Source organism: Podarcis vaucheri, assembly GCF_965113315.1.
Source record: "Podarcis vaucheri genome assembly, chromosome: 13".
NCBI classification, from domain to species: Eukaryota; Metazoa; Chordata; class Lepidosauria; order Squamata; family Lacertidae; genus Podarcis; species Podarcis vaucheri.
In genome coordinates, this window is record NC_138751.1 from 37387094 (window position 1) to 37411099 (window position 24006).

At 47.3% G+C, this 24006-nt stretch overlaps 1 protein-coding gene across 5 annotated transcripts in view; it reads right to left on the reverse strand.

Moving 5' to 3' along the window:
- Window positions 1-24006, reverse strand: part of MPP3 (MAGUK p55 scaffold protein 3) — an 85317-nt gene that overhangs the window by 26419 nt on the left and 34892 nt on the right. For 3 of the 5 annotated variants that reach the window (XR_014212739.1, XR_014212740.1, XM_082194390.1), the window contains exons 9-14: window positions 19293-19367; window positions 17910-18106; window positions 11444-11508; window positions 6266-6286; window positions 1915-1959; window positions 801-965 (exon numbers count right to left, since the gene is read on the reverse strand). Coding sequence is in view for 3 of the 5 variants with exons in the window: in XM_082194390.1 (XP_082050516.1) it covers window positions 801-965; window positions 1915-1959; window positions 6266-6286; window positions 11444-11508; window positions 17910-18106; window positions 19293-19367 (568 nt within the window). In the remaining 2 variants the exon portion in view is untranslated. The remainder of the gene's footprint in view (window positions 1-800; window positions 966-1914; window positions 1960-6265; window positions 6287-11443; window positions 11509-17909; window positions 18107-19292; window positions 19368-24006) is intronic. The other 2 variants (XM_082194391.1, XM_082194392.1) reach the window with 2 other exon arrangements.

Sequence of the window (24006 nt, forward strand, 5' to 3'; positions counted from 1 at the left end):
CCCGATGTAAAAGCACTGCTTCTTTGAGACTACCTGGGCTCCAGTTAAGGTCAATCCAAATTCCAGTCCTCTTTGAATAGTGAAACAAGGCTTTTTTTGAGTGAATCTCTCTATATACAAGTGGAACCTCTCGGCTGCCGAACGTTTCAGAAGCCGAACACCGAAAACCCGGAAGTAAATGCTTCCATTTTTTAACGTGCCTCAGAAGTCGAACGGCTTCCGAGGCGCGTTTCTCATTTTTCTCAATTGATTTTGCCGACCGCTCATTGCGCCTCGGTTGTCGAACGTCTTGGAAGACGAACAGTCTTCCGGAATGGATTACGTTCGACAACCGAGGTTCCACTGTATATGGATACAGATATATATACACACACACACCACCTCAGGCACAACGCCCCCCCCCCCCCAAGATTTATTCTCCACTTCTCAGAGGTTTGGGAAAGGCTGGTCTTGGACTCCAGAATCTCTTTATTTCAGAAATAAAGCCACTGGGCAAGGCAGCTGTTAAGTTGTGGGTGAACATATCAGACGACACAGTGATTCTTCAAACAGCTCTTGTTTATTCACAGGCCAGAACAGAACAGAACTGAAGGGTTCAGCCAGCCTGCTTATATAGAGCTCCACTAGAACGCAACAGTAACCATTTTCTGTAACTATCCAATCACTGAACGTCACTTTAAATCCCTTATTTGCATATGTGGACCTGAGTGAAAACTATCCACAGTATCCCCCTGCTGGCCCAGGGTGAGAACTTCAGTACATAACACCAGCGATAGCCTTTTCCTCACAGAATAACTCACCAATCAAAACCACCAGCCTCTTTCTTTCTCCTGGCTGCTGCTGGTATTTGACCACTTCCTCGTAGGTGAGGAGCTCTGAGGGGTGAGGCTGTTCAACCTGCTTGGCTTCACTTTGGCCATTTTGCTTCTCCTTTCGACTCAGCCGGAAACTCCGTCTCAAGCCAGCTGCAAAGCCAAAAATAACATCATTGTCACCAAGTTTGATCCGATGGGTTGGGGACCCCCAACAGGCTCAAGGTTCTGAACTACAAAAAAAAAAAAATAACCCCAATTCTTAAGGAAGGGGAAAGCCCCAAAACCAGCCCAAATAGCTACTCCCAGTGGCCACAGAATGCTGGCTGAATGTTGCTGGGGGAGCGGGTGAAAGGGAAATGGGATGGCATATCCTGGGAGAAAATGTGACTGACTAAGCCGGAATCCTGTCCAGAAGCACTTCAATGCTGCAACGTTTTGTGGCTTGCCTCATTTGTAAAATGCATTAACGCAAATACAATAAATTGCAATAAAAAAGCAAGCATGTAAAACAAAAGCAACTTGTAATCATAACAATAACAACAACAACAACAACAATAACTATTTATTTATACCCCGCCCATCTGGCTGGGTTTCCCCAGCCACTCTGAGCAGCTCCCAACAGAATATTAAAAACATGATAAAACATCAAACGTTAAAAACTTCCCTTCAGATGTCTTCTAAAAAGTCAGATAGTTGTTTATTTCCTTGACATCCGATGGGAGGGCGTCCCACAGGGCGGGTGCCACTACCGAGAAGGCCCTTTGCCTAGTTCCCTGTAACCTCACCTCGCAGGGAGGGAACCACCAGAAGGCCCTCAGCGCTGGACCTCAGTGTCCAGGCTGAACAATGTGGGTGGAGACGCTCCTTCAGGTATACTGGGCCAAGGCTCAGTATACCTGAAGCTTTTATTGGGAAGCTTTTAGCACCTGATGTTTTGCTGTGTTTGTATATTATCCTGGAAGCTACCAAGAGTGGCTGGGGCAACCCAGTCAGATAGGAGGGGTATAAGGAATAAATTGTTTTTATTATGTAAGTAGCAAATGTACATATGATACCCACAACCAAGGTCAGAGTGGGCTGAAGACCACCAGCTCCTCACCTATATATTGCCCATTGAAGTATCCTTCGCAATCACAGTCTTCTGCTTAGAAAGAAAAAGAGAAGAGAGGCAGATGAACGAAGACGACAGTGCGATATACCAAAAGACGATTCATTTTGTATCTTTGGTGTTTTTGCATGAAACCCGGGGGACAGGGGAGGGGAGGGGTACGGAACTGCTGTACTGCATGTGGGTCCCATGCTTTGCCTGAGCTAAAAGGTAAAGGTAAAAGGACCCCTGACCATTAGGTCCAGTCGTGCCCGACTCTGGGGTTGCGGCGCTCATCTCGCTTTATTGGCCGAGGGAGCCGGCGTACAGCTTCCGGGTCATGTGGCCAGCATGACTAAGCCACTTCTGGCGAACCAGAGCAGCGCACAGAAACGCTATTTACCTTCCTGCCAGAGCGGTACCTATTTATCTACTTGCACTTGACGTGCTTTCGAACTGCTAGGTTGGCAAGAGAAGGGACCAAGCAATGGGAGCTCACTCCGTTGCGGGGATTCGAACCACCGACCTTCTGATCAGTAAGTCCTAGGCTCTGTGGTTTAACCCACAGCGCCACCCGCATCCCTTTGCCTGAGCTATCCTGCATCATATCATTTGCAGCCCCAATCAAAACTATTTCCTCCTCCTCTTTTCCCAACTGGATTTCTGACTTTTGTCACTTAAGGAACAACCATGCCAGGGTCCACAGAGAGACTGAAAGCAAACGGCACCAGGAGCTGAAACGCTGGAATGAACAGCTAGCCCCCGAGCCTTTTTAAAAATAACATTTATTTATAAATCGCCTGGAACACTAGATGCTGCGCAGCCATTAAGTCAGAAAAGAACCAACACCCTGCCCGGCAGGCTTAAAACCTTCAGGAGTTGCTCTTTTCTTGGAGGGAGCAAGTCCAAAAAAGTCAGAAAGGGGGAGAGGGAAAGGGAGAAAGCAGCACTCCCTCCTTCAGCAGGAAATTACCTACTGCGTTAACAAAAGCACCGAGGAGAAACACAATCACTTTTCAGAAACGGCAGGGGCTTAATCCATGTGATTAGCACAAAAATTACACAGTTAAAAAAAAAACGCTCAGCAAATAATAGCTAAGGAAAATTAAACAAGATTGACATTAGAGTCCCCGGGGGCATATTAAGAGGAAACGCAGGGCTTCTCCCCTCTCTGCTTTGTCACGCTAAAGGTCTCTTTGTGCAGCAAACCCTGTTCAAATCCACTAATTAACAAGCTGGACAGGGATACAAACGGACCTGGACCTGGGCTGGCGTGGGAAGCGGGGGAAATTTGATTCAGGAGCAAATCAACTGGCCCTTTTCGCACTGCAATGGCATCACGCCCCAGAGCCTTTCTGAATCAAGCCCACCACCCGCCTTAGACAGGGCTGTGGGCGAGACCAGCATTCGCAGGTTTGCTCTCTTGTGCAGAGATTGCCTCTTTGCCAGCCTCCCAAAGGACATAAGAAGAGTCTGGCAGGATCAGGCCAATCTAGTCCAGCATCCTGTTCTCACAGTGGCCGACCAGACAAAGGCCGAAAGTGTGTCATGGGTCAGGAGTCAGCTTCGCCTGCTGAACAGCAGCCTGAAGGTGGAGACTGACTGAACTACGGGGTGCGTGTGAAGGCCCCTGCCCTGCTTCTCTCCACCTGGCTTAGGGGCCTGACAGACTCTATAAAGGAGTGCTACTGCTGCTGCTTGTGGGATATGAAACACAAGAGCAGTCAAGTACAACATTGCTAGACAGCACATGTTTACACATGGGGAGGAATGTTTGTCCAGCCAGCAGGTAAACTTCCTGTTTCCTTCTGGGCTAGGACAGACTTCCTCTGCATGTGACTAGAGGTGGGTGTGGCCTCACCTGTGCAGGTAACGACAAAAACACAGGGCAGGGCAGCCATCCCTCTCTCTGTCACTACTTTCATCGAAGAAGCAACATCTGCTTAGCCAAAGATGCTCTCTTGGCCTCCAGCCAAGAGAGGACAAAGGGGCTGTCTCCATATGAGATAGTTTCCAGGTGTGTGTTACTTTTCTAAGCTAAGTCTGCCCTTCTGGGATCCTATTGTGAAAAGAATGATGTGTGAGTAAACCTTTTTATACTTATATAGAAGACTGTGTCGTGTCTTATCTTTTATGAGGGAATAAGGGGAAAATACCAGAACAGTTATTATAGAGGCTTTAGCGAGTCTGAGCAAACGCATCCGCTGCAACTTTAAAAAGGGGAATGTTACTCTGCTAAATTGTGAACTTGTTAACACAAGTTGGAAAGGCTATTATCAGACAATATATCCTTCCTGCATCCCTGAACATTCCCACACTGCTGGGCAGAGAGGACCCTGTTTTTTGTTGTTTTTTAATTCCTTTTATTTTTTATCTATCTCATTTTAAATTGTGATTGATATCAATGCTATATTCTTAGTTTTAGATTTTATTATTTATGTGAAAATTGTTTTCCATTTGGCTGTGTACTTTTATGTGTTTTATTTATTGTTTATGATTTTTGTTATGTTGGTAATTGTGTAAATCTTGTCATGCTGCAAGCCGCCTTGAGCACTTTTAACTACGGAAAGGCAGTGTGTAAATAAAATGATGAATGAATCAATGAATGAGAAGGCGGAATGACTCCACCTGCAGCTGACCAGGACACAGAAAAGGCACTGATGATAACCAGCGGGCTCCGGGCTTCTTAAACAGAGCTCTCAGCAGCAGTCAGTTGTTGCTGGAAACAACGCCTGTGGTTCTGGGTCCTTCCTTGTTGCTTCCTGCTATCCAACTGGACCTTTGGTTTTGTGATCATCTGGATTCCCTGACCTCTGGACTGCCTGACTCTGTATGTGGATTCTGCTCTCGTTCAAGTGTTCCTCCCAGCCCCTGCTAGCTCAGCAACGGGACTCGGACTGGGGCTACGACAGAGCCGGACCCACGCCCTCTCCCCCCTCTTTAGACTCACAGAAAGTAGCAGTCAGCACTGTTAGAATTCCTGCTCCATGATTACAGTCATGGGATTTTTGTCTATCACATGACGGTTTATGTTTTGACTTCACAGAGTGGGAAGTGACAGAGACAGGATGTTTGTGTTATTGTGTTCCGTGAAGTGGGACTATTGTCCTTTGTACTTTTTCTCTTTGCTGTCTGATGCTAGAGAGAGAGGGAGCCATGTTGCAGTGCTCCGTGTGTGTTTATATGTAAATAAAGTAGATGAGCCAAAATGCTGAGGTCTGTTACACAACTGCGCAAACGCTGCGGTATCAGTTGGCATCGGTCGCTGTGATGTTCGGGATGAAGAAAGCTTTTGAAGCTCCCGAACGAAAGACCAGGAGGGAGAGAACATGCCAGTTGGGCATGTGTCTCTGCCAGGGTGCTACTCGAGTGTAGGCTGAACTCCTGACATACACATCCACGTTCCTGTCCACTGTGTAATGTGGCAGCACTTCGATAAAGGTGACAAATAAGCCCTTCTTCACACTGTGCACAGTTACACCAGGGAACTCACTCCCACCAACTTGGGTGGCTTTAAAAAAGGACGGGGCAAATTCGTGAAAGAGAAAGCTATGAGTGCATAGTTGGCAGGATGGTCACGCTCTGCTTCCACGGCTGGAGGCAGCGCCACCTCTGAATGCCAGTTTCTGGAAAACGCAGGAGGGGAGAGGACCCGCTCGCAGGTTTCCTACAGGCATCTGGTTCATAGCTGTCAACTTTTCCCTTTTCTTGCGAGGAATCCTATTGGGAATAAGGGAATTTCCCTTTTAAAAAGGGAAACGTTGACAGCTATGATCTGGTTGGCCACTGTGAGAACAGGATGCTGGGACCACTCGCCGGATCCAGCAGGCTGCTAATGTTCTTGCATTTAAATATTTTGCAGAATCTCAAGGTTATTCGCATACATTCTTTCTCTGACATGGGAGGGTACAATCCTAAGCCCAGCGGACAAGCAGAGCTTATCGCTGACCGAGCTTGTGTGGGATGAGGCAATACTGCACCATAGGAAGCAAAGTCATGTGTGAAGCACCCTCCTCCAGTTTTCTTTTCATTAAAAAAAATCATGTTCCTAGTCCCTATGCTTGCACAGGAAATTCTGAAAACCTCCCCATGCCCACCCTTTCAAAACTACGCTATCACCTTCTTTGTTGCAATGTGTCCAGTTGATGTATTTTTTTTGAGGGGGGAGGAATTGGAAGCAAAACCAATGACAGAAAACGCTACCGGCAAATGTACATATGGCACACAAACTATTCTCAGCTTCCTGTAATCTGGATCTGCTTCATGGTTGGCTTTGGTCGAATAAAGCTGTTTTATTCTACAAGCTCTTTACGTGCAGGGAAAGTCACAGCTGGCTCGCTCCAGGAACAGGCAGTGAACCTACCTTTCTCAGAAGATTGATCGTCTGAGGTCAGCGTGAAAAGACAAGAGGCAGCAGAGTTAAAAGGAGGCCGGAGGGGGGAGAGTATTCCAAAGCATTAGGGGCACATGCTCAAATTCTGGCTCTCAGTGGGGAAGAGCCATGGTTTTGCAGTAAGACAAAAACTGCTCTGCGTGTAAAAGGTCCCAGGCTGAATCGCCAGCATCTCCGAGGTCAGTGTAGACAAAGCTGCGCTAGATGGACCAATAATTTGACTCGCTATAAGGCAGGTTCCTATGTTCCTAGTGTGCAAGGAAGACCTCTCAAACATGTGGACAGTTGCATGGGGAGATACCAGCAGCTTCTCGATTATTGTAAGTGTAACAGAGGAGGCTGTGTGTCCACATGGAACCACCAATGCTGGAGATTTCTGGGGTAACCTTTTCATTCATTGCAAGTTCTTTGGCCTGCTTAACAATCCTCCTTCCTTCGTTGGACAACAGATGCTGTCAGCTGAGAGGCTCACGGATGGTTAACACTTTGTGGCCAATTTGCACCATTATTTGGACATGCTATTCACATAGCCAGAACACCCTGAGTTCCCTATTCTCACCCGCATCCTGCAAATGCTTCAATTCAGGATGAATTGCACACAGCAATGCAGGTTTTGGAAACGAGTATTTTCAGTTGCCCTAAATCAACTGAGATCAGAGATTAACGTGCCCGTTTGGCTTGAAGTTGGGAAGCAAAACTAGAAATGGTTTTTACACGGTGCATGCATCTCCCTGAGGCTTTTGCAACAGCCAATATTATTTTAACTGCAATATCTGATGGATTGGGGTGCATCAACAACAAACTCCAATGCTGCAAATCTTATAAAAACAAAAGTGTTAGTAGATAGGAATACAGTCGTACCTTGCTTCTCAAATGCCCTGGAACTCGTATGTTTCGGCTCCTGAATGATCGAAAACCAGAAGTGAGCGTTCCGGTTTTTGAACGTTCTTTTGGAAGCCGAACGTCTGATGGGACTTTACATGGCTTCAGATTGGCTGCAGGAAGCTGCACTTTGAAAGTTGAATGTTTCGGAAAGCCCAGGAGGACTCCCGGGCTGAACGCCTGAGGGCCCCTGTCCTGACACTCACCACATAACCTAGGGCGGGGCATGACAGGCCTCATAAGGACTGCTGCTGTGGCTGCTGCCCATCAAGGACAGGGGTAGTTTGGGGAAAGTTTTGTTGGGAGTTGTTGCTGATATTAATTTTTTGTATCTTTATTTTTATGTGGAAATTGTTCAGTTTGGCTATGTAGTTTTGAATGTGTTTTATTTATTTTTATGACTATTTTGCTATATTTGTAATGTAAATCTTTTCATATTGTAAGCCACCTTGAGCATTGTTTTAACTGTGGAAAGGCGACATACAAATAAAATAAAATAAAATAAAATAAAATACCATATTTTTGCCCTATAGGATGCACCTTCTTCCCCTCCAAAAATGAAGGGGAAATGTGTGTGCGTCCTATGGAGCACCGACCCCTCTTGCTCTCTAGGCTTCAGGAAGCTATCCTCAAGCCTGTGGAGACCGGCGCGACTTCCCGCCGGGCTCCCTAGGCTTGCGGATAGCAGCCTGTTCTGGGGGGGGGATAAAAAAAATTCTTTATTTCCCCCCAAAAAAACTAGGTGCGCCCTATGGGCCGGTGCGCCCTATGGGGTGAAAAATTTGGTAAGTCAAATGGACTTCTTGAACGGATTCCATTTGACTTCCGAGGTACGACTGTATAACCTCTGAGTAGACACACCTAGGACTGCACTGTTTAAGTGCAATTCAAGTGAATTCTTTTCTTTTTTTTTAATAAATCATTTTTATAATTTTTTGCATATATTTTCCAAACAAAACTTCATATCATCCTCATTTTGGCTATTATAGTCTGAGACTTCCATCAGTCCTGTCTAGTGATTTTCAAATTTGCTATCTAATCTTGCATTTTATTATTATAATTAAGCTTTTAAACTTCATTTCCTAATTATCTCCTTCCTAAATCATTTTACAATAATTTATATAGTCCCCCTTACAAAACTTCTCGTAAACCAACTAGCGATGTTACATTAATGCAATTGTCTTTCAAATAAGTCAAGTGAATTCTAGATGTTTTTGTTCAGATGATCATATCATGGCTTAAGAAGGCAATATATGAACTAAGTCTTTTCTGCATGCATGCAACCCTATGAGCCACAACCGGGCCACCGTTTTCCAGAAAACTGGGGAACTATTGTTACCCTGCTTCAAAACAATTTAGGATGTTAAACCAACTTCAAAGCACGACTTAAGATCCCGGCTTCTTCCAAAGTTGGTAACCAACTTTGGTTTCCTCGGCTTATTATACAAAGAAAGGATTGTCAAAACACATTCAACAGCAAACGCTTCCCTCCCATTATGGGGATTTTAAAGTGAGGAGGGCATAAAGGTACCGAAAGCTGTTAACATACTTACATTGGCATGGCTGAAGAGCTTTTGTGTGCATAAATATATGTACTTATTATAGCCGCATGAAAAAAGTTGATTATAATTATAATTGGTGTTATATCCATTCAAGTCGCTCAGTCTGCCTTGCGTTATATTCACCATGTAAAAAATTAATTGTATGAAACAATGCATTTCAAAATGTGGGAAATTTTTCTGCTAAAAAGATTCCATTTCCAGGGGTTGTGCAATGCTTCATTTTTAAACGCAAAGAAGTGCTGGGACTCAGGGCTGCCTGAAATCCAGATGTGCAGGGGGTAAGTGGAGATGGTCAAGGAAAGACCAGCTGCCCGTGTCTGTTGCATGCTAGCTGCAGGGCTGAGAACACAGGGCTACATCTGGGCATAAAGCAAACTCTGGGCTCAGGACTGTCCCATCTCAGCCCACGCTCCAAAAGTTCTCCAGAAGCTTGTGAGTCCCACATGGGCTCACAAAGCATTCATGAAACCAGTCATCATACCACACAGGACCAAAAACACTGCTCCTACTTAATTCAGAGCCATTTCACCAAATCACTATTGAGACACAGTACAGTGTGGCTAGCTTAATCCAAAGGATCAGGCAGGATTATAGCAGCAGATGCTCTAAACCTCTGAGGACCCTAGGTGTAGGGGCAGCTTCCCCTACAAAATATTTTTTAATCGTCCAGAGTCTCACACATATAACTTGCATGCACACACAACTGGCATGTGCAGAGGCGGCAACTTCGCCAAAGATTGAGGTGGCCCACCATCACATGTGTGACGTCACACACACAACATTGCATCGTCGGGAGGAGGCCAAGCGAGGTAGAGCTTCAATACCAGCAGGTCCCCTTCCTCTCTCACGATCGGCCTCCTTCCACGGCAGGAAAAGGAAGAGCCACTCACTGAAGCCGTGCCATGTTTGGCTCCGCGCTCGACCTTCTCCACCCCCTCAACATTTGGAGGGGCCAGCCCCCCTCCCCAAGGATATGAGGGGGGCATTAAAAGCTTGACCCCCTTGAGCTGGCGCCACTGGGCAACTGTGTCTAAACCTCCTTAGTCATTGGCTGAGCTGCTGTGATATCACAGCATGTCAGTGTAAACATTCTAACTGCTGAAAGGGAAGGACCAGCTGTAGAATGTGGGCAATCGTTGCCGCTCCTGCAAGGGAAGAAGGTTGCTTGGAAAAGGAGAAACACCTCACATGCAGCGTCATGACCATGGGTCAGCAAACTAAGGCCTGCGGGCCAAATCAGGCCCAATTGCCTTCTAGATCTGCCCCGTGGATGGTCCGGGAATCACCACGCGGATCGCCAGTGCACATGTTCTTTCCCTCTCCCTAACATGGTGGCACTTTCCTCCTCAGGTAAGGAGCGATCTTGTCCCACGCCGGGCGCCGTGAGTCGACTCGCCCGCCTGCCTGCCTGCCTCAGCAGGGCAGCGCTGTGAGGGGGGCGTATGATGCTGGCTGACGGCTGCTGCGTTTTCCTCTTGCTCATCCTCCCTTAGTCCGCCCTTCCTTCCTTCTCCACGCCCCTTCTCCACGCTGCTTCCTCATGCGCTTCCTTCATCGCCGCCTGCCTCCCTCCCTCCATTTCTCCCATGGCGTTCAGGCAGGTTGTTGCAGTGACTGCGGTCACCGCTTGTGGGTTGGCAGGCGGCTCTGTCTTCTTCTTTGCCTCTCGGGAAGCAGCAGCAGCAGAAGGGTGGGTAAAAGCTCCAGCGATGCCCCAGTTCCCCTACCTCCATCCGCAGCTCCTTTGCCAGGGCTGCTGCTTCTGCCTTCGCCAGCCAACGCAGCCTCCTACCCCGCCACAGTGCCTGGCTGGCTGGAGAAGCCCAACTGCAGCTACTGGGATGACAACTGGCACAGGTAAAGCGAAGCATCTTCAGGCCTCTTTGTGGGTGGGTGAAAATCGTTCATTCCCCCCCCCAAAAAAAATATATATATAGTCCACCCACCCCCCCACAAGGTCTGAGGGACAGTGGACCTGTCCCCTGCTGAAAAAGTTTGCTGACCCCTGGTCTTGACACTGAGCAAGGCACCAAGTGCACAACAGAGGCTTTCTCACAGCCCACCAAATCTCCAGAAGAAGGAGAAGAAGAGTTTGGATTTTATATCCCGCTTTATCACTACCCGAAGGAGTCTCAAAGCGGCTAACATTCTCCTTTCCCTTCCTCCCCCACAACAAACACTCTGTGAGGTGAGTGGGGCTGAGAGACTTCAGAGAAAGGTGACTGGCCCAAGGTCACCCAGCAGCTGCATGTGGAGGAGCGGGGACGCGAACCCGGTTCCCCAGATTACAAGACTAACGCTCTTAACCACTACACCACACTGGCTCTCAAGACAGATAGTGCCTTGGTCTTCTGACATCATTGAGCTGCCCTGCAAAACTTACCAGGACTGCATGGGCCCTGACAGTTGCCATTAACTCACAGAAGTGTGTGAAGGCCACAGCACAATAGGCTCTCTTTCGCAAAGAGCTACCTTCCCCATATTCCCTCTTACCTCCCCCACAGCGCTACACTGCGGCTGTTGTACCTGAATGGCAAGACACAGCCGTTCTTCAGGCTCCTGGTGTCTCTGCACCTTTCAAGGGACGGCACTGCAAAGCCTCACAAAAGAAGCCCAGTTTGGGAAAGAGAAAGGAAAAGCCAGGTGTAGCAGAAACACACAAGCCACACTAAACAAACAATGGAAAGGTTTCGCGGTGACTCACAGAGCGGTTTTGTGACGCTTCTGGCGTTGTGCAGCGCTCCAATGGTCCTTCTGTACATCAGCCGCCTACATGGAAAAAGAAAAACACAAGAGTTTATCGTTTCGATTCAGAAAGGGGGCGGAGAAGAATTCAAGGAGAAAGCCTCAAACCAGAGAGCCGGAATGCGCTCTTTGCGCTCAGTTCCCGCTGAAATCAAACGAGATCAAGGGCCAAATCACACGTTACTTTGTTCAGACTTTAACAATCATAATAAACACCGCCATTCGAAACTCTCAAAGGAGAGGGAAGCAGCTGTGGGGGGTCCTGATCCAGAACAGATTCCTGATCCATACCGGTTTCCCAAATTAAGACACGCATTGTGCATTTCCCTTGCTCCCCAAAAAGGGGTCTCTGAGTTTTCTACTGAGAAGCAGTTTTGAGTGACCAGAAACTGCCAGGTTCTCCCTCATCTATTTCATGGCTTCTGCTGCAGTGGGGAAAAGTAGAGATTCAAAGCTGCATCTGGGTGCTGGTGTTGCCACCAGCCAGTCCTAGTTTTTAGATATAGCAGTCCTAGGCTGGCTCTCTAACTTCAGCATTGCACTGGCTTCCAATGCAATGTACAGGAACCTCAGGCGGCCAAATGCAGATCTCCAAGCACCTCTGTCTGGCCCTTGGAACTGCCTCCGGGCTCCCCCTTTCCCAGGCTGCAACCCTCTCTAGCCTTGCTCCAACATTCCAAGAAGAGGAGGAGGAGGAGGAGGAGGAGGAGGAGGAGGAGGAGGAGGAGTTTGGATTTGATATCCCGCTTTATCTACCCGAAGGAGTCTCAAAGCGGCTTACATTCTCCTTCCCTTCCTCCCCCACAACAAACACTCTGTGAGGTGAATGGGGCTGAGAGACTTCAGAGAAAGGTGACTAGCCCAAGGTCACCCAGCAGCTGCATGTGGAGGAGCGGAGACGCGAACCCGGTTCACCAGATTACGAGTCCACTGCTCTTAACCACTACATCACACTGGCTCCCAAGTACTCAACTAAATCTGTGTTTCCCAAACTTGGGTCCCCAGCTGTTTTTGGACTACCGTTCCCATCATCCCTGGCCACTGGTCCTGCTAGCTAGGGATAATGGGAGTTGTACTCCAAAAACAGCTGGGAAGCCAAGTGTGGGAAACACTGAACTAAATCCTGGCATGAGTGCAAGGATTAGCATGAGAGGAAAGGGGTTTCCTCCGCTCCTTGCCCTAGTGTGCGACCCACACCGTTCCCAAATCTGTTTTGGAAGGTTGGGGAAAACTGCAGAGCAGATTTAGAGGGCATGCAGGAGGAGAAGAATGTTCTGTTGTGCAAGGAGAAAGCCTTGCAGTGAGAGAAGATTCACATTAGCCCTGCACCGAATGCAACCCCAACTACTTTCTCCAGGCTCATGTGACCTTGAACTCTGATAATGTATCTTGCTTGCCTGGACAGAGGATAGTGTTTGTGTGCATGTGTGCTTGTAGGCAGACAGATCTAGCTTATGGCACAAGGGTTAAAATATATATATACATTTGTTGCTCCACCTGCTTTTGCCTGTGGCTCTGCCCACCACTCGCAGGTGGCCCTCAGAAGGTTACCCAGGTGGGAAATGTGGCCCTTGAGCTGAAAAAAGGTTCCCCACCATGGTGTAATAAATAATTCTGCTGCCTGTTCACAGAACCATTCCTCCAGGATACTCCCTTTCTCAACTGTAATGTACCCTTCAACACATCTCTCACTTTCCTCTTAAAAAAAGAGAAAAAGCAGGTACAGAAATCTTGAATCTTCTGGTTGTTCCTTTCCATGGTGTGCCTTCGCAAGAGATGGGTCACGTAGGAAACGGAATACGCTGGGCGCATAATCAATGGCTTTATATCTTGTTCCAATAAAATTATCTTGATAAGATGAGATGAGGTCTTAATCCTGCCTCCCACCCCTCATTCGGACAGTCACTCCAGAAGGCTACCCCGGTCGATGGTATCGAAAGCTGCTGAGAGGTTGAGAAGAATTAGCAGGGACATTTTTTTCTTTGTTTCTCTCTCGACAGAGGTCATCGTACAGGACGACCAAAGCAGTTTCTGGGCCAAAACCCCAGCATCAGTAGTGTGCATGGGTTTTTACAAGGCACGTCCCTGCCCCCAAGGTCCTTGCTGTCTAAAAGAGGTGTGCATCAGGGATGCAAAGCAAGGAAGGATGCTGATTCCGGATGGAGTCTCTTGAGTTTGGGGCTCCAGGTGCAAGCGTGACTCATTGTTTCAGGGACCATTCCAAGCTTACAACAAGCTCTGTCCAAGCTTACAACAGCTCTACTCCCACTACTGCACACAATCCAGTCCGGCACCACTGTGCCCTACCTCCATCATCTCCTTGATGCTTCTCAAAACCCCTCATTCCTTGACACACACACCCCCATTGATTCCATATCCCACATCACTAGTACATCAAAACAGCCTCTCTTCAGGAACAAACATGGGGAGCTTTCCTTGAGAGGGACATGGGTTGCCAATAGCTGGAGTTGGATGCAGATCCCATTCCTGGATCTGTTCTGTAAGTTATTATGATGTAGGAGCTGGGAAACCCCAATCAGAACGGTCTGAGGATAAGGAAGAAGAAGAGCACAAGGTGCAGAAATTATCCCCAGAAGATGCTGCTCTGCCATGAAAGGGGGACACCATCTACAGCAAGGATCAGCAACCTTTTTCAGCCGTGAGTCAGTCCACCATCCCTCAGACCATGTGGGGGGCCAGACTATATTGGGGGGTGGGAATGAATGAATTCCTATGCCACACAAATAACCCAGAGGTGCATTTTAAATAAAAGGACACATTCTACTCATGTAAAAACACGCTGATTCCTGAACCGTCCACGGGCCAGATTGAGAAGGCGATTGGGCCGCATCTGGCCTCCAGGACTTAGGTTGCCTACCCCGATCTACAGCACCTGAAAAAGTCACTCTGTCTTTCTTTTCGGACTCGTATTTCTTCACTCTCTGTGGAGCAGGAAACCCCCTAGCTCTGCCAGAGTCGGTGTCTAAGAGCCGAGCGCAGCTCCTTTAAAGTCTCGGCCCAGTATACCTGAAGAAGCATCTCCACCCCCATCGTTCAGCCCGGACACTGAGGTCTGACTCTGAGGGCCTTCTGGAGGTTCCCTCACTGCAGGGAACCAGGCACAGGGCCTTCTTGGTAGTGGTGTCCACCCTGTGGAACACCCTCCCATCAGATGTCAAGGAAATAAACGACTATCTGACTTTTAGAAGACATCTGAAGGCAGCCCTGTTGTTCAGGGAAGTTTTTAATGTTTGATGTTTTATTGTGTTTTTAATATTCTGTTGGGAGCTGCCCAGAGTGGCTGGGGAGGCCCAGCCAAAATTATTATTTATTATTATTATTATTATTAGCACAGTGGGACACAGCTAGAAAGCCCGAGCTGCGTGAAGGCCATGTCAACCAGGGATGGAGAACCCTTAGAGGTTGTTGAACTCCAACTTCCATCAGCCTACGCCAGCATGGCCAATGCTCAGAGTTGATGGGAACTGCAGCCCAGAGACGAACCATAGCCCCAAGAGTTAGTTAATTTAACCCCCCTGTGGGTTACAACTGCAGCTAGGATTCTCTGCGCACAAAAATGGAAAGAAACAGAAATACCCACCCAAGAAGAATGGACAAGCAAGCTGACGCAGAATTGCAAAGTTAACAGCTAAAATATGAGAACTTAATGATGAAGGTTTTGTGGAAGAATGTAAGCCCCTTTCAGTTTATTTAAAGAATGATTATTACATGACAAACACGCAAGCAGAATCTGAAATATGAGCAACAGAAGGGTTTAAAGATGACAGAAGTTTGGTTAAGGTTTAAGAGATAGAAGACAGCGTGCAACAGAGGGAGAGAAACAGAAACACATGGAAAATGGGGTGGGAAGTCGAAAAAAAGAGAAAAAAAGTTTGGATTGTGAATTGAAATATATGTGTGAAATTTGGGAAAACTTAATTTTTAAAAACGGAGGGGAGGGACACACCCAGAGGGCTCTCCTGACATGCTGAAGCAACATACTAGCCAGCTGCATGTAGCTGTTGTTGTTGTTTAGTTGTTTAGTCGTGTCCGACTCTTCGTGACCCCATGGACCAGAGCACGCCAGGGACTCCTGTCTTCCACTGCCTCCCGCAGTTTGATCAAACTCATGTTGGTAGCTTCGAGAACACTGTCCAACCATCTCGTCCTCTGTTGTCCCCTTCTCCTTGTGCCCTCCATCTTTCCTAACATCAGGGTCTTTTCTCTTCTCATGAGGTGGCTAAAGTATTGGAGCCTCAGCTGCACAATCTGTCCTTCCAGTGCATAGCTTGGAGCTGTCCGTGGTCCTGCTTTTGTGCCTATGCTCTAGACAGGTGCAGGAATTCAGCCCCAAGACTCAAATCTGGCTTGGTATGAGTCACGTGCAAAGCCTGTGCATCGGCAGGTTTGTTCAAGGGGCAAGAGTCCAAGATAAGCCAACAAGCAGCTGGCTTCTTATTTGGATTCAGAAGGCAGATGGGAAGGTCCAGAAACTCCCAGGGGGTATGTGGAGCCAGGGGCAGGTGTGAGGCTGGAGCCCTGCCACAATGCAAGGAACCACGTGAGTATACGCTGTGAGCCATGTGGCAGGGCCATGGCAAGGATCTGCAGAATCCACAGCAGTGATGTGGGGAGGAGAGCTTGCTTTGCGGAGGCCAGGACTATAATGCCCCAGTTCCACCCCACCCTGTGCCAGGACAGCTCTGGGAATAGGCTGCATTGGTCCTCTTCCTTGGTTTTCATTGTCTGCAGCCACTGCAACTCTCTTTGCTCCTGAGCCTTGCGAGTTAGTTCTGACTGCTGCAGGCCGAGGGAAGGAAGAGCTGTGCAAGGAATTAGCACGCAAAAGGAAACGGTGTGATTTAAGGCAGAAGGCAGCTGCTCTGCCGCACGCAGAACGTTTGTTTCTATTACCATCGATTTGTTGTTCCCTCCTTTGCACTAAAAATCAATTTTTAAGAAGAGAAAAATTCATAGTGGCAAGTCGCATCTTGCCTTTCAGAGGAGATGGATCCTTTTTCCGTTCTAAGCCCCTCGCAGCTGCTGCAGCTGCTGAGAGGCTTAAGAGAGAAGAGAAATTTGGTGCTGGCGATAACAGCGTTAAGCTTTGCACAGGTAGCTGAGAGGATCAAGCTCATCTGAAGTGGCTGAACACGTCGCTCCTAAACCTATTTGCTCATACAGGGCCTCTGAGACTCAGGTGCAGAATTTGCTGCCTTGCAAAGAACGGGTGGGGAAATTGTGGCCCTCCTGATGTCGTTGGACTCCAACTCCCATCAGCCCCAGCCAACATAGCCAATGGTCAGGAATGATGGGAGTTGTAGTTCAGCAACATCCGCAGAGCCACAGGTCCCTGATCACTGTTGCATAGGACATAGCACTGTGTGTGTTACCTCTCTTACAAACAGCTAAGATTATGCTAAACAAATATTTTAAAAGAATATTAAGCCACCACAATATCAAAAGGAGTAATTCATAAAACAATCAGTGGAATTGAAACAAGCATGAAGCAGCATAAAAGCGAAGTAGGGCGGACTTTCAAAGCCCAAGAAATTAAAAAGCTCTTTAGTAAAGGTAAAGGGACCCCTGACCATTAGGTCCAGTCGTGGCCGACTCTGGGGTTGTGGCGCTCATCTCGCTTTATTGGCCGAGGGAGCCGGCGTACAGCTTCTGGGTCATGTGGCCAGCATGACTAAGCCACTTCTGGGGAAACGCCGTTTACCTTCCCGCCGGAGTGGTACCTATTTATCTACTTGCACTGGTGCACTTTCAAACTGCTAGGTTGGCAGGAGCAGGGACCGAGCAACGGGAGCTCACCCCGTCACGGGGATTCGAACCGCCAACCTTCTGATCGGCAAGTCCTAGGCTCTGTGGTTTAAAGCACAGCGCCACCCGCGTCCCTTAAAAAGCTCTTTACTTGGTACCAAAGCAACATAAAGGCAAGTCTCCCTAGGGAGACACTACTAAGAACATTTTTTTCCCTGGACTGAAGTTGATGGGGACACCTAAAGAAAACCCCCTGGTTAAAAGATCTTGGAACAAACTTCGCCAACCCGATCCCCTTCAGACAGTTTGTGGTTTTGCCCCAGTGTGGCAAAGCGTGGTTGGTCCTCAAACCAGCAAGCCTCAACCACCATTTAATATTGCCTTGAAGAGAAACAATGGTTTGTACAAACCATAGTTTGTCATATTTTGATGAAATGGCCAATTATAGTTTGCCACAGGCCAGAAGCAGTAGCTCCTCACCACCACTTCCCCTCCCACTCAAAGGAAGGGGAGGAAGAAACATGAGAGCTTGAGGTTCATCACAGATTTGTTCTCATAACAGGTCACTATGGTTTGTCATCACACCTGCACAAAGTCCATGGTTTTGCGCATGCTTTCTGTTACTAGCCCAGGCCCACAGCCACACAGAACTGACCAACCTTTCTTGGAACTGCTTTGAGGGGATCAGCCCTGCCCGGAGATTCGTGTCGCCCACACGTTTGGCCTGCCACCACGTTGGGTCGTCCTGGCTCACCACCTCCAAGATGTGCCTTTTCTGAAATGGCAGCCCGGCCTCCTGGCATGGGATTGCTTTATCCTCTTTTGGGTTATAGGAGAAGAGGGCTCTCATGAACACCTAGGAAGGAAGGAACATTACATCTAGCGCTACATGAGAAAGGCTGCAAATTTTTGTATCGTCCACAGGATTTGGCACTCTCCAATTATTAACAAAACTAAATAAACATCATTGGTTCTCAAAATGGCTGGCAACATAGGGAGAACATATATTAGCTGCCCCCCCAAAAAAGAAAAAATCACAACAGCCATTCACATGTGAATTTGTGGGGCCATTTCAGTTATTAAAAATATTTTACATGAATAATGTTGCTTTTGGGATGGGCCTAAAGCAGTTAAAGTGGTTTTAGACAAGAGGAAACACTTACCACAGGGGAGGGATGGTGACTTCTATTATTATAATAATCATCATTATCATTATCATTTATTTATACCTTGCCCATCTGGCTGGGCCTCCCCAGCCACTCTGGGCGGCTCCCAACAAAATATTAAAAACAAGATAAAACATCAAACATTAAAAACTTCCCTAAACAGAGCTGCCTTCAGATGACTCCTAAAAGTCAGATAGTTGTTTATTTCCTTGACATCTGATGGGAGGGCGTTCCACAGGGCAGGCGCCACCACCGAGAAGGCCTTCTGCCTGGTTCCCTGTAACCTCACTTCTCACAGTGAGGGAACCACCAGAAGGCGCTCAGAGCTGGACCTCAGTGTCCGGGCTGAACGATGGGGGTGGAGACGCTCCTTTACTTTCATTCCCTACCTCTCTTCCCCATCAAGAATGGTAGGTGTATAGGCCTCACCATGCTGAACTACAATTCCCAGCATCCCCTGACCTTTGGCCATGCTGGCTGGGGGCTGATGGGACCTGGAGTCCACCAGCGCCAGGAAGGCTCCATATTCCTGTGTGACATTTTTTGAGGAAAAAATGTGTTTGTTATGGTGGCGGCAGTTTTTCTTACATTGTTTTTCAAAAAAAACACCCCCACCTTGCAATCTAGAAAAACGAGACAATTTAATGCTAGTGCCGTTCTAGGAATATTCTGGGGGTGGACATTGGGTGGACAGGGAGCTGTTAAGAAGAAGTTGAAGTAATATTTTTAAAACAGTTCAAGGAAAAAAAGGAATCTGCTACTGCTAGGGGGCAGGCTCACACAAGCCACAGCAACACCGCTGTCCCCCAACCCTTATGTTCAGAAGAATGTCTGAAGAGGCCCAGAGTGTCCCCATATGTTGGCAAACTCCCTTACCTTGCTTTCCTTCAGGCGATCTTCTTCTTTGACAGCCGGGATTATTTTCAGCGTTATCGACCCCTGGGACTGCGCCTACGAGAAAATAAGCCTGCCTTGTCATTTCTGTGGAAAATTAGACAACGTCTGCAAACACTGCTTGGGTCACTTTGACGCTCGATACTCAGGGACATTGAAAATTGGCATACGCAGAGGCGGGTTGTTGTCCCACCTTGTAAAGTCTTAGCGACACGGACCAGTATCGTCTCTCAAAGGTTTCAGCCACGAACCATTCCCAATTCTTCCCGGAGACATCAGTGGCTGAACCTGAGACCTTCAACCTGCAAAATGTGCGTTCCGCTGTTGCATGACAGCCTTTCCCTGAAAGCAATGCATTCCTGTGTTTCTAGATTTCTAGATCTCGGTAGATGAGTCAAGGGCATATATGACTCATCAGCAAAAGGAAAAAGATTTGTGCAAGAGCTGAATGCTGAGGTGTCAAAGCATAGTTTTGTCCCCAGCGCGGGTCCTATTCAGAGAAGACCTACTGCAGTTAGTGGATCCAAGTCACCCACGCCAATTTACTGCATTGGGTCTACTCTGAGTAAGTCGACCACTGGATGCAACCCACGGCCATCATTTTTAACGGAGGGAGAAAGAGGGAAATTAGAAGTCAGTGTGGCATACTGGGTAAGGTGGTGAACTGTATCAGGGAGTCTTGGGTTCGAATTCCCTACTTTGCCAGGACGTTTTCTCTGGAAGCCTTGGGCTAGTGACTCTTAACCCAGCTAGCCAACCTCTCAGGGGTTGAAGAACAAAATGGGATGTGCCCTTGGGTGACATCCTGGATTTCTTGGAGGAAAAGTAATGTGATAGACAGGTTAGATGGCATTTTCCCTATCATTTCACAGCTTGGAGTGACAATACTTTGGATTAAAAGCCACGCCAGCAAGTCTTTGACCACTCTCCGATTTTATTTCAATGGATTCTCTCCCTGGCCTGCTTTCAAAGCAGATCTCCACATTTGTTAATATGGTGTTTATGATTACATTTGGTTGGGGCTGCTTTGGCTGCCGTCAGCCTACTGTGAGACTCAAATACTGACCTGTGTGTAACCTGCAATTTGGTTCTGTGATTTGCATCCTAACTTTTTTCCCTTTGGGGGGAAAAGGCTGCAGCTAATGATTGATTGATTGATTGATTGACTGGCAGACTGATTGATTGATTGATTGATACATACCCCGCCCATCTGGCTGGGTTTCCCCAGCCACTTTTGGTGGCTCCCAACAGAATATTAAAAACACGATAAAACATCAAACATTAAAAACTTCCCTAAACAGAGCTGCCTTCAGATGTCTTCTAAAAGTCAGATAGATGTTTATTTCCTTGACATCTGATGGGAGGGTGTTCCACAGGGTGGGCGCCACTACCGAGAAGGCCCTCTGCCTGGTTCCCTGTAACCTCACTTCTTGCAGGGAGGGAACCGCCAGAAGGCCCTTGGAGCTGGACCTCAGTGTCTGGGCTGAACGATGGGGGTGGAGACGCTTCTTCAGGTATACTGGGCGCAGGATATGCTTTTGCTTGCAAAAGGTTCCATGGTTCAGTCCTCAACATCTCTAGGTAAGGCTAGAAAAGACTCCCACCTGAAACCTTGGAAGAGGTACAGTGGTACCTCGGGTTAAGAACTTAATTCATTCTGGAGGTCTGTTCTTAACCTGAAACTGCTCTTAACCTGAGGTACCACTTTAGCTAATGGGGCCTCCCGCTGCCGCCGAAGCACAATTTCTGTTCTCATCCTTAAGTAGAGTTCTTAACCCTAGGTACTATTTCTGGGTTAGCGGAGTCTGTAACCTGAAGCATCTGTAACCTGAGGTACCACTGTACTGCCAGTTAAATGGGAACAGTACTGAGCTAGATAGACCAATGATATTAACAGCTTCTTAATTCTGCACAAGCTCAGAATTTAGTACCAGCTGCAGGAAACAGCACCTTGACAATCTCAATTCTTTCTTTCTTTCTTTCTTTCTTTCTTTCTTTCTTTCTTTCTGGTTTTTGTTTGGCACTTCAAGCTATTTTCAAGAAGCCTAAATTGCAATGAAGACCGAGAAGAGGGGGACAGAGACCAGACAAATTTTTTTGTATGATCGTGGTCAGCTCATTATGGAGGATAGAGCTATCAGTGACTACTACCAGAGTCGGACCAAGATGTTTAGGAACCTGAAGCAGACCTCAAAATGGTGCCCGTCTCTCTGCCAGGGAAAATCTACATCAGGAACAAGAAAGAAAGACACTGGGATTTGCTGCCCCTGTTGATCCTGCCACCTGAGGCAATCGCCTCAACTTGCCTAACGGGTGGACCGGCCCTATCTACTACCCACAATAACAATGTTCTCCTTCCACCGTCAGAGGCATATGGTCAGTTGCCAGGAATCACAAGAGGGGACTCTGCATGGGGCTTTGGCTTGATCCAGAAGGGGCTTTTCTTATGTACTTATGACCCTTCGCAACTAGCAAACGCAGCGGGGGAAACCAATGCACTGAACAATCCAATGTATGTTCAATTGCACCATTTCCACAGGTTACAAAAACCAGCTCACCTCGACAGAGAACGTGGCGTTTTTAGAACAGATGTCACATCCCTTTGTCAAACGGTGTTGGGAGTTTTCAGGTTCTGCTGTTACATTCTGAACGGCAACAGGTATTTTTCCTGGGTTCTTTTTGTCCCGGGGTTGGGGTGGAGGAGACGGACAGGTTTTTTTTTGTTTTTATGTGTGGGGTTTTGGTATTAAAATCGCATCTTGCATGCACCATATTCCCAGAGCCTGCTAAAAGCTGACAACTGCCGCGAAGCCTTGAAAAGAGAGAAAGCCGCAGGAAGGCCACTTTGTAACCTGAAGCTCTTCAGCAGAGCTTAAACAATTCTTAAGTGCTTGAATGAGGTTCCTGAAAGTTACAGGTTCCCTTTGTTGCGGAACCTAAGGCAGGAAGAGAAAAAGGCATTTTCCCCTCTTGGACTGAAAGAGAGTTCTGAACGGTTTGGCTCCCTTTCCTCGCAAGACTCTGAGAACATTAATTGACCCATTCAAAGGTATCATTCCACTTTGCTGTCTTGTTTCCATGCTAGGTGGTAAAAGATGAAAGGATGTTCCGCTTCCCGTTGTGGCACTTAGCTCATTTCCCAGCTCCTTCAAGTAGCAAGTGTTCAGACAACCTCTTTATGTCACACTGCAAAGCATCGCCTAGATTATTAACAGCACACATTTTTAGGCCATGCCACATCGCAGAATGTGAGGTGGGGAACTAACCGCATCATTGTCAATGCAGAAGTAAATTTTATTGAGCATAGGATTGCAGCTTTGATGGGCCATCAATCGCTTAGACTAATCAATTTTGGGGGGCAGAGAGAAATCAATTGAATGATTAAAGTTAACAAATTGAAATTAATTTGGCAGCATAGTTTTCTTTAAAAACAATGATACAGTCATACCTCATGTTACATTTGCTTCATGTTACGTTTCGCCACTCGTGCATGCACAGAAGTGCAAAATGATGTCATGCGCATGCGCAGAAGCGCCAAATTGCAACCCACACATGTGCAGATGTGCCGCTGCAGGTTGCGCTCTTTTCATGTTGCGATCAGGCCTCCAGAATGGATCCCGTTCGCAACCAGAGGTACCAATGTAATTATAATGCAGCGGTACCTCGGTTGTCAAACAATCTGTTCCGGAAGACTGTTCGACTTCCGAAACATTCGACAACCGAGGCGCAATGAATGGTCGGCAAATTCATTTGAGAAAATTGACCATTGAGCCTCGGAAGCCGTCCAACTTCTGAGGCACGTTCAAAAACAGAAGCTTTTACTTCCGGGATTTCAGCGTTCGAAAACCGAAATGTTCAACCAAGGTACCACTGTATTTTTACAAAACCCTGGAGATGGCAAGCCCTTTCTTCAGGAGAAGGATGATTTTTCTGCTCTACCTGCTGCGATTTCACCACTGCCGATTGATTTAAAATATACCTTGCTTGCTTATTGTTCTACAATATCATAGAATCGTAGAATTGCAGAGTTGGAAGGGACCCCGAGGGTCATCTAGTCCAACTCCCTGCCATGCTGGGATTTCAGTTAAAGCATCCATGACAGATGGCTGTCCAACCTCTGCTTAGAAACCTCCAAGGAAGGAGAGTTCACAACCTCCCGAGGGAGACAGTTCCACTGTCAAACAGCTCTTACTGCCAGAAAGTTTTTTTTCCTGATGTTCTCATAATCTACTGGATAGTTTTGTTGTTTTAATACGCTCTTCAACACTGGGGTGGCATCTCTGAGCCAAGGAGAAGTAGATAAATAGATTGTAATAAAAGGAGAGGTAGAACAGGATTTTTACATGCACCATAGCAAATGGTTTAAGTCCTTTGCTCCCATCAGAAAGTGATGTTAGGAACAAGTTGTACATCAAGACCCCTCTAACCCCTGTATCCAGCAAGCGTTACAATACAGTGTTACCTCAGGTTACAGACACTTAAGGTTACAGACGCTTCAGGTTACAAACTCCGCTAACCCAGAAGTAGTACCTCGGGTTAAGAACTTTACCTCAGGATGAGAACAGAAATCATGCAGTGGCGGCGTGGTGACAGCGGGAGGCCCCATTAGCTAAAGTGGTGCTTCAGGTTAAGAACAGTTTCAGGACAAGAACGGACCTCCAGAATGAATTAAGTTCTTAACCTGAGTTACCACTGT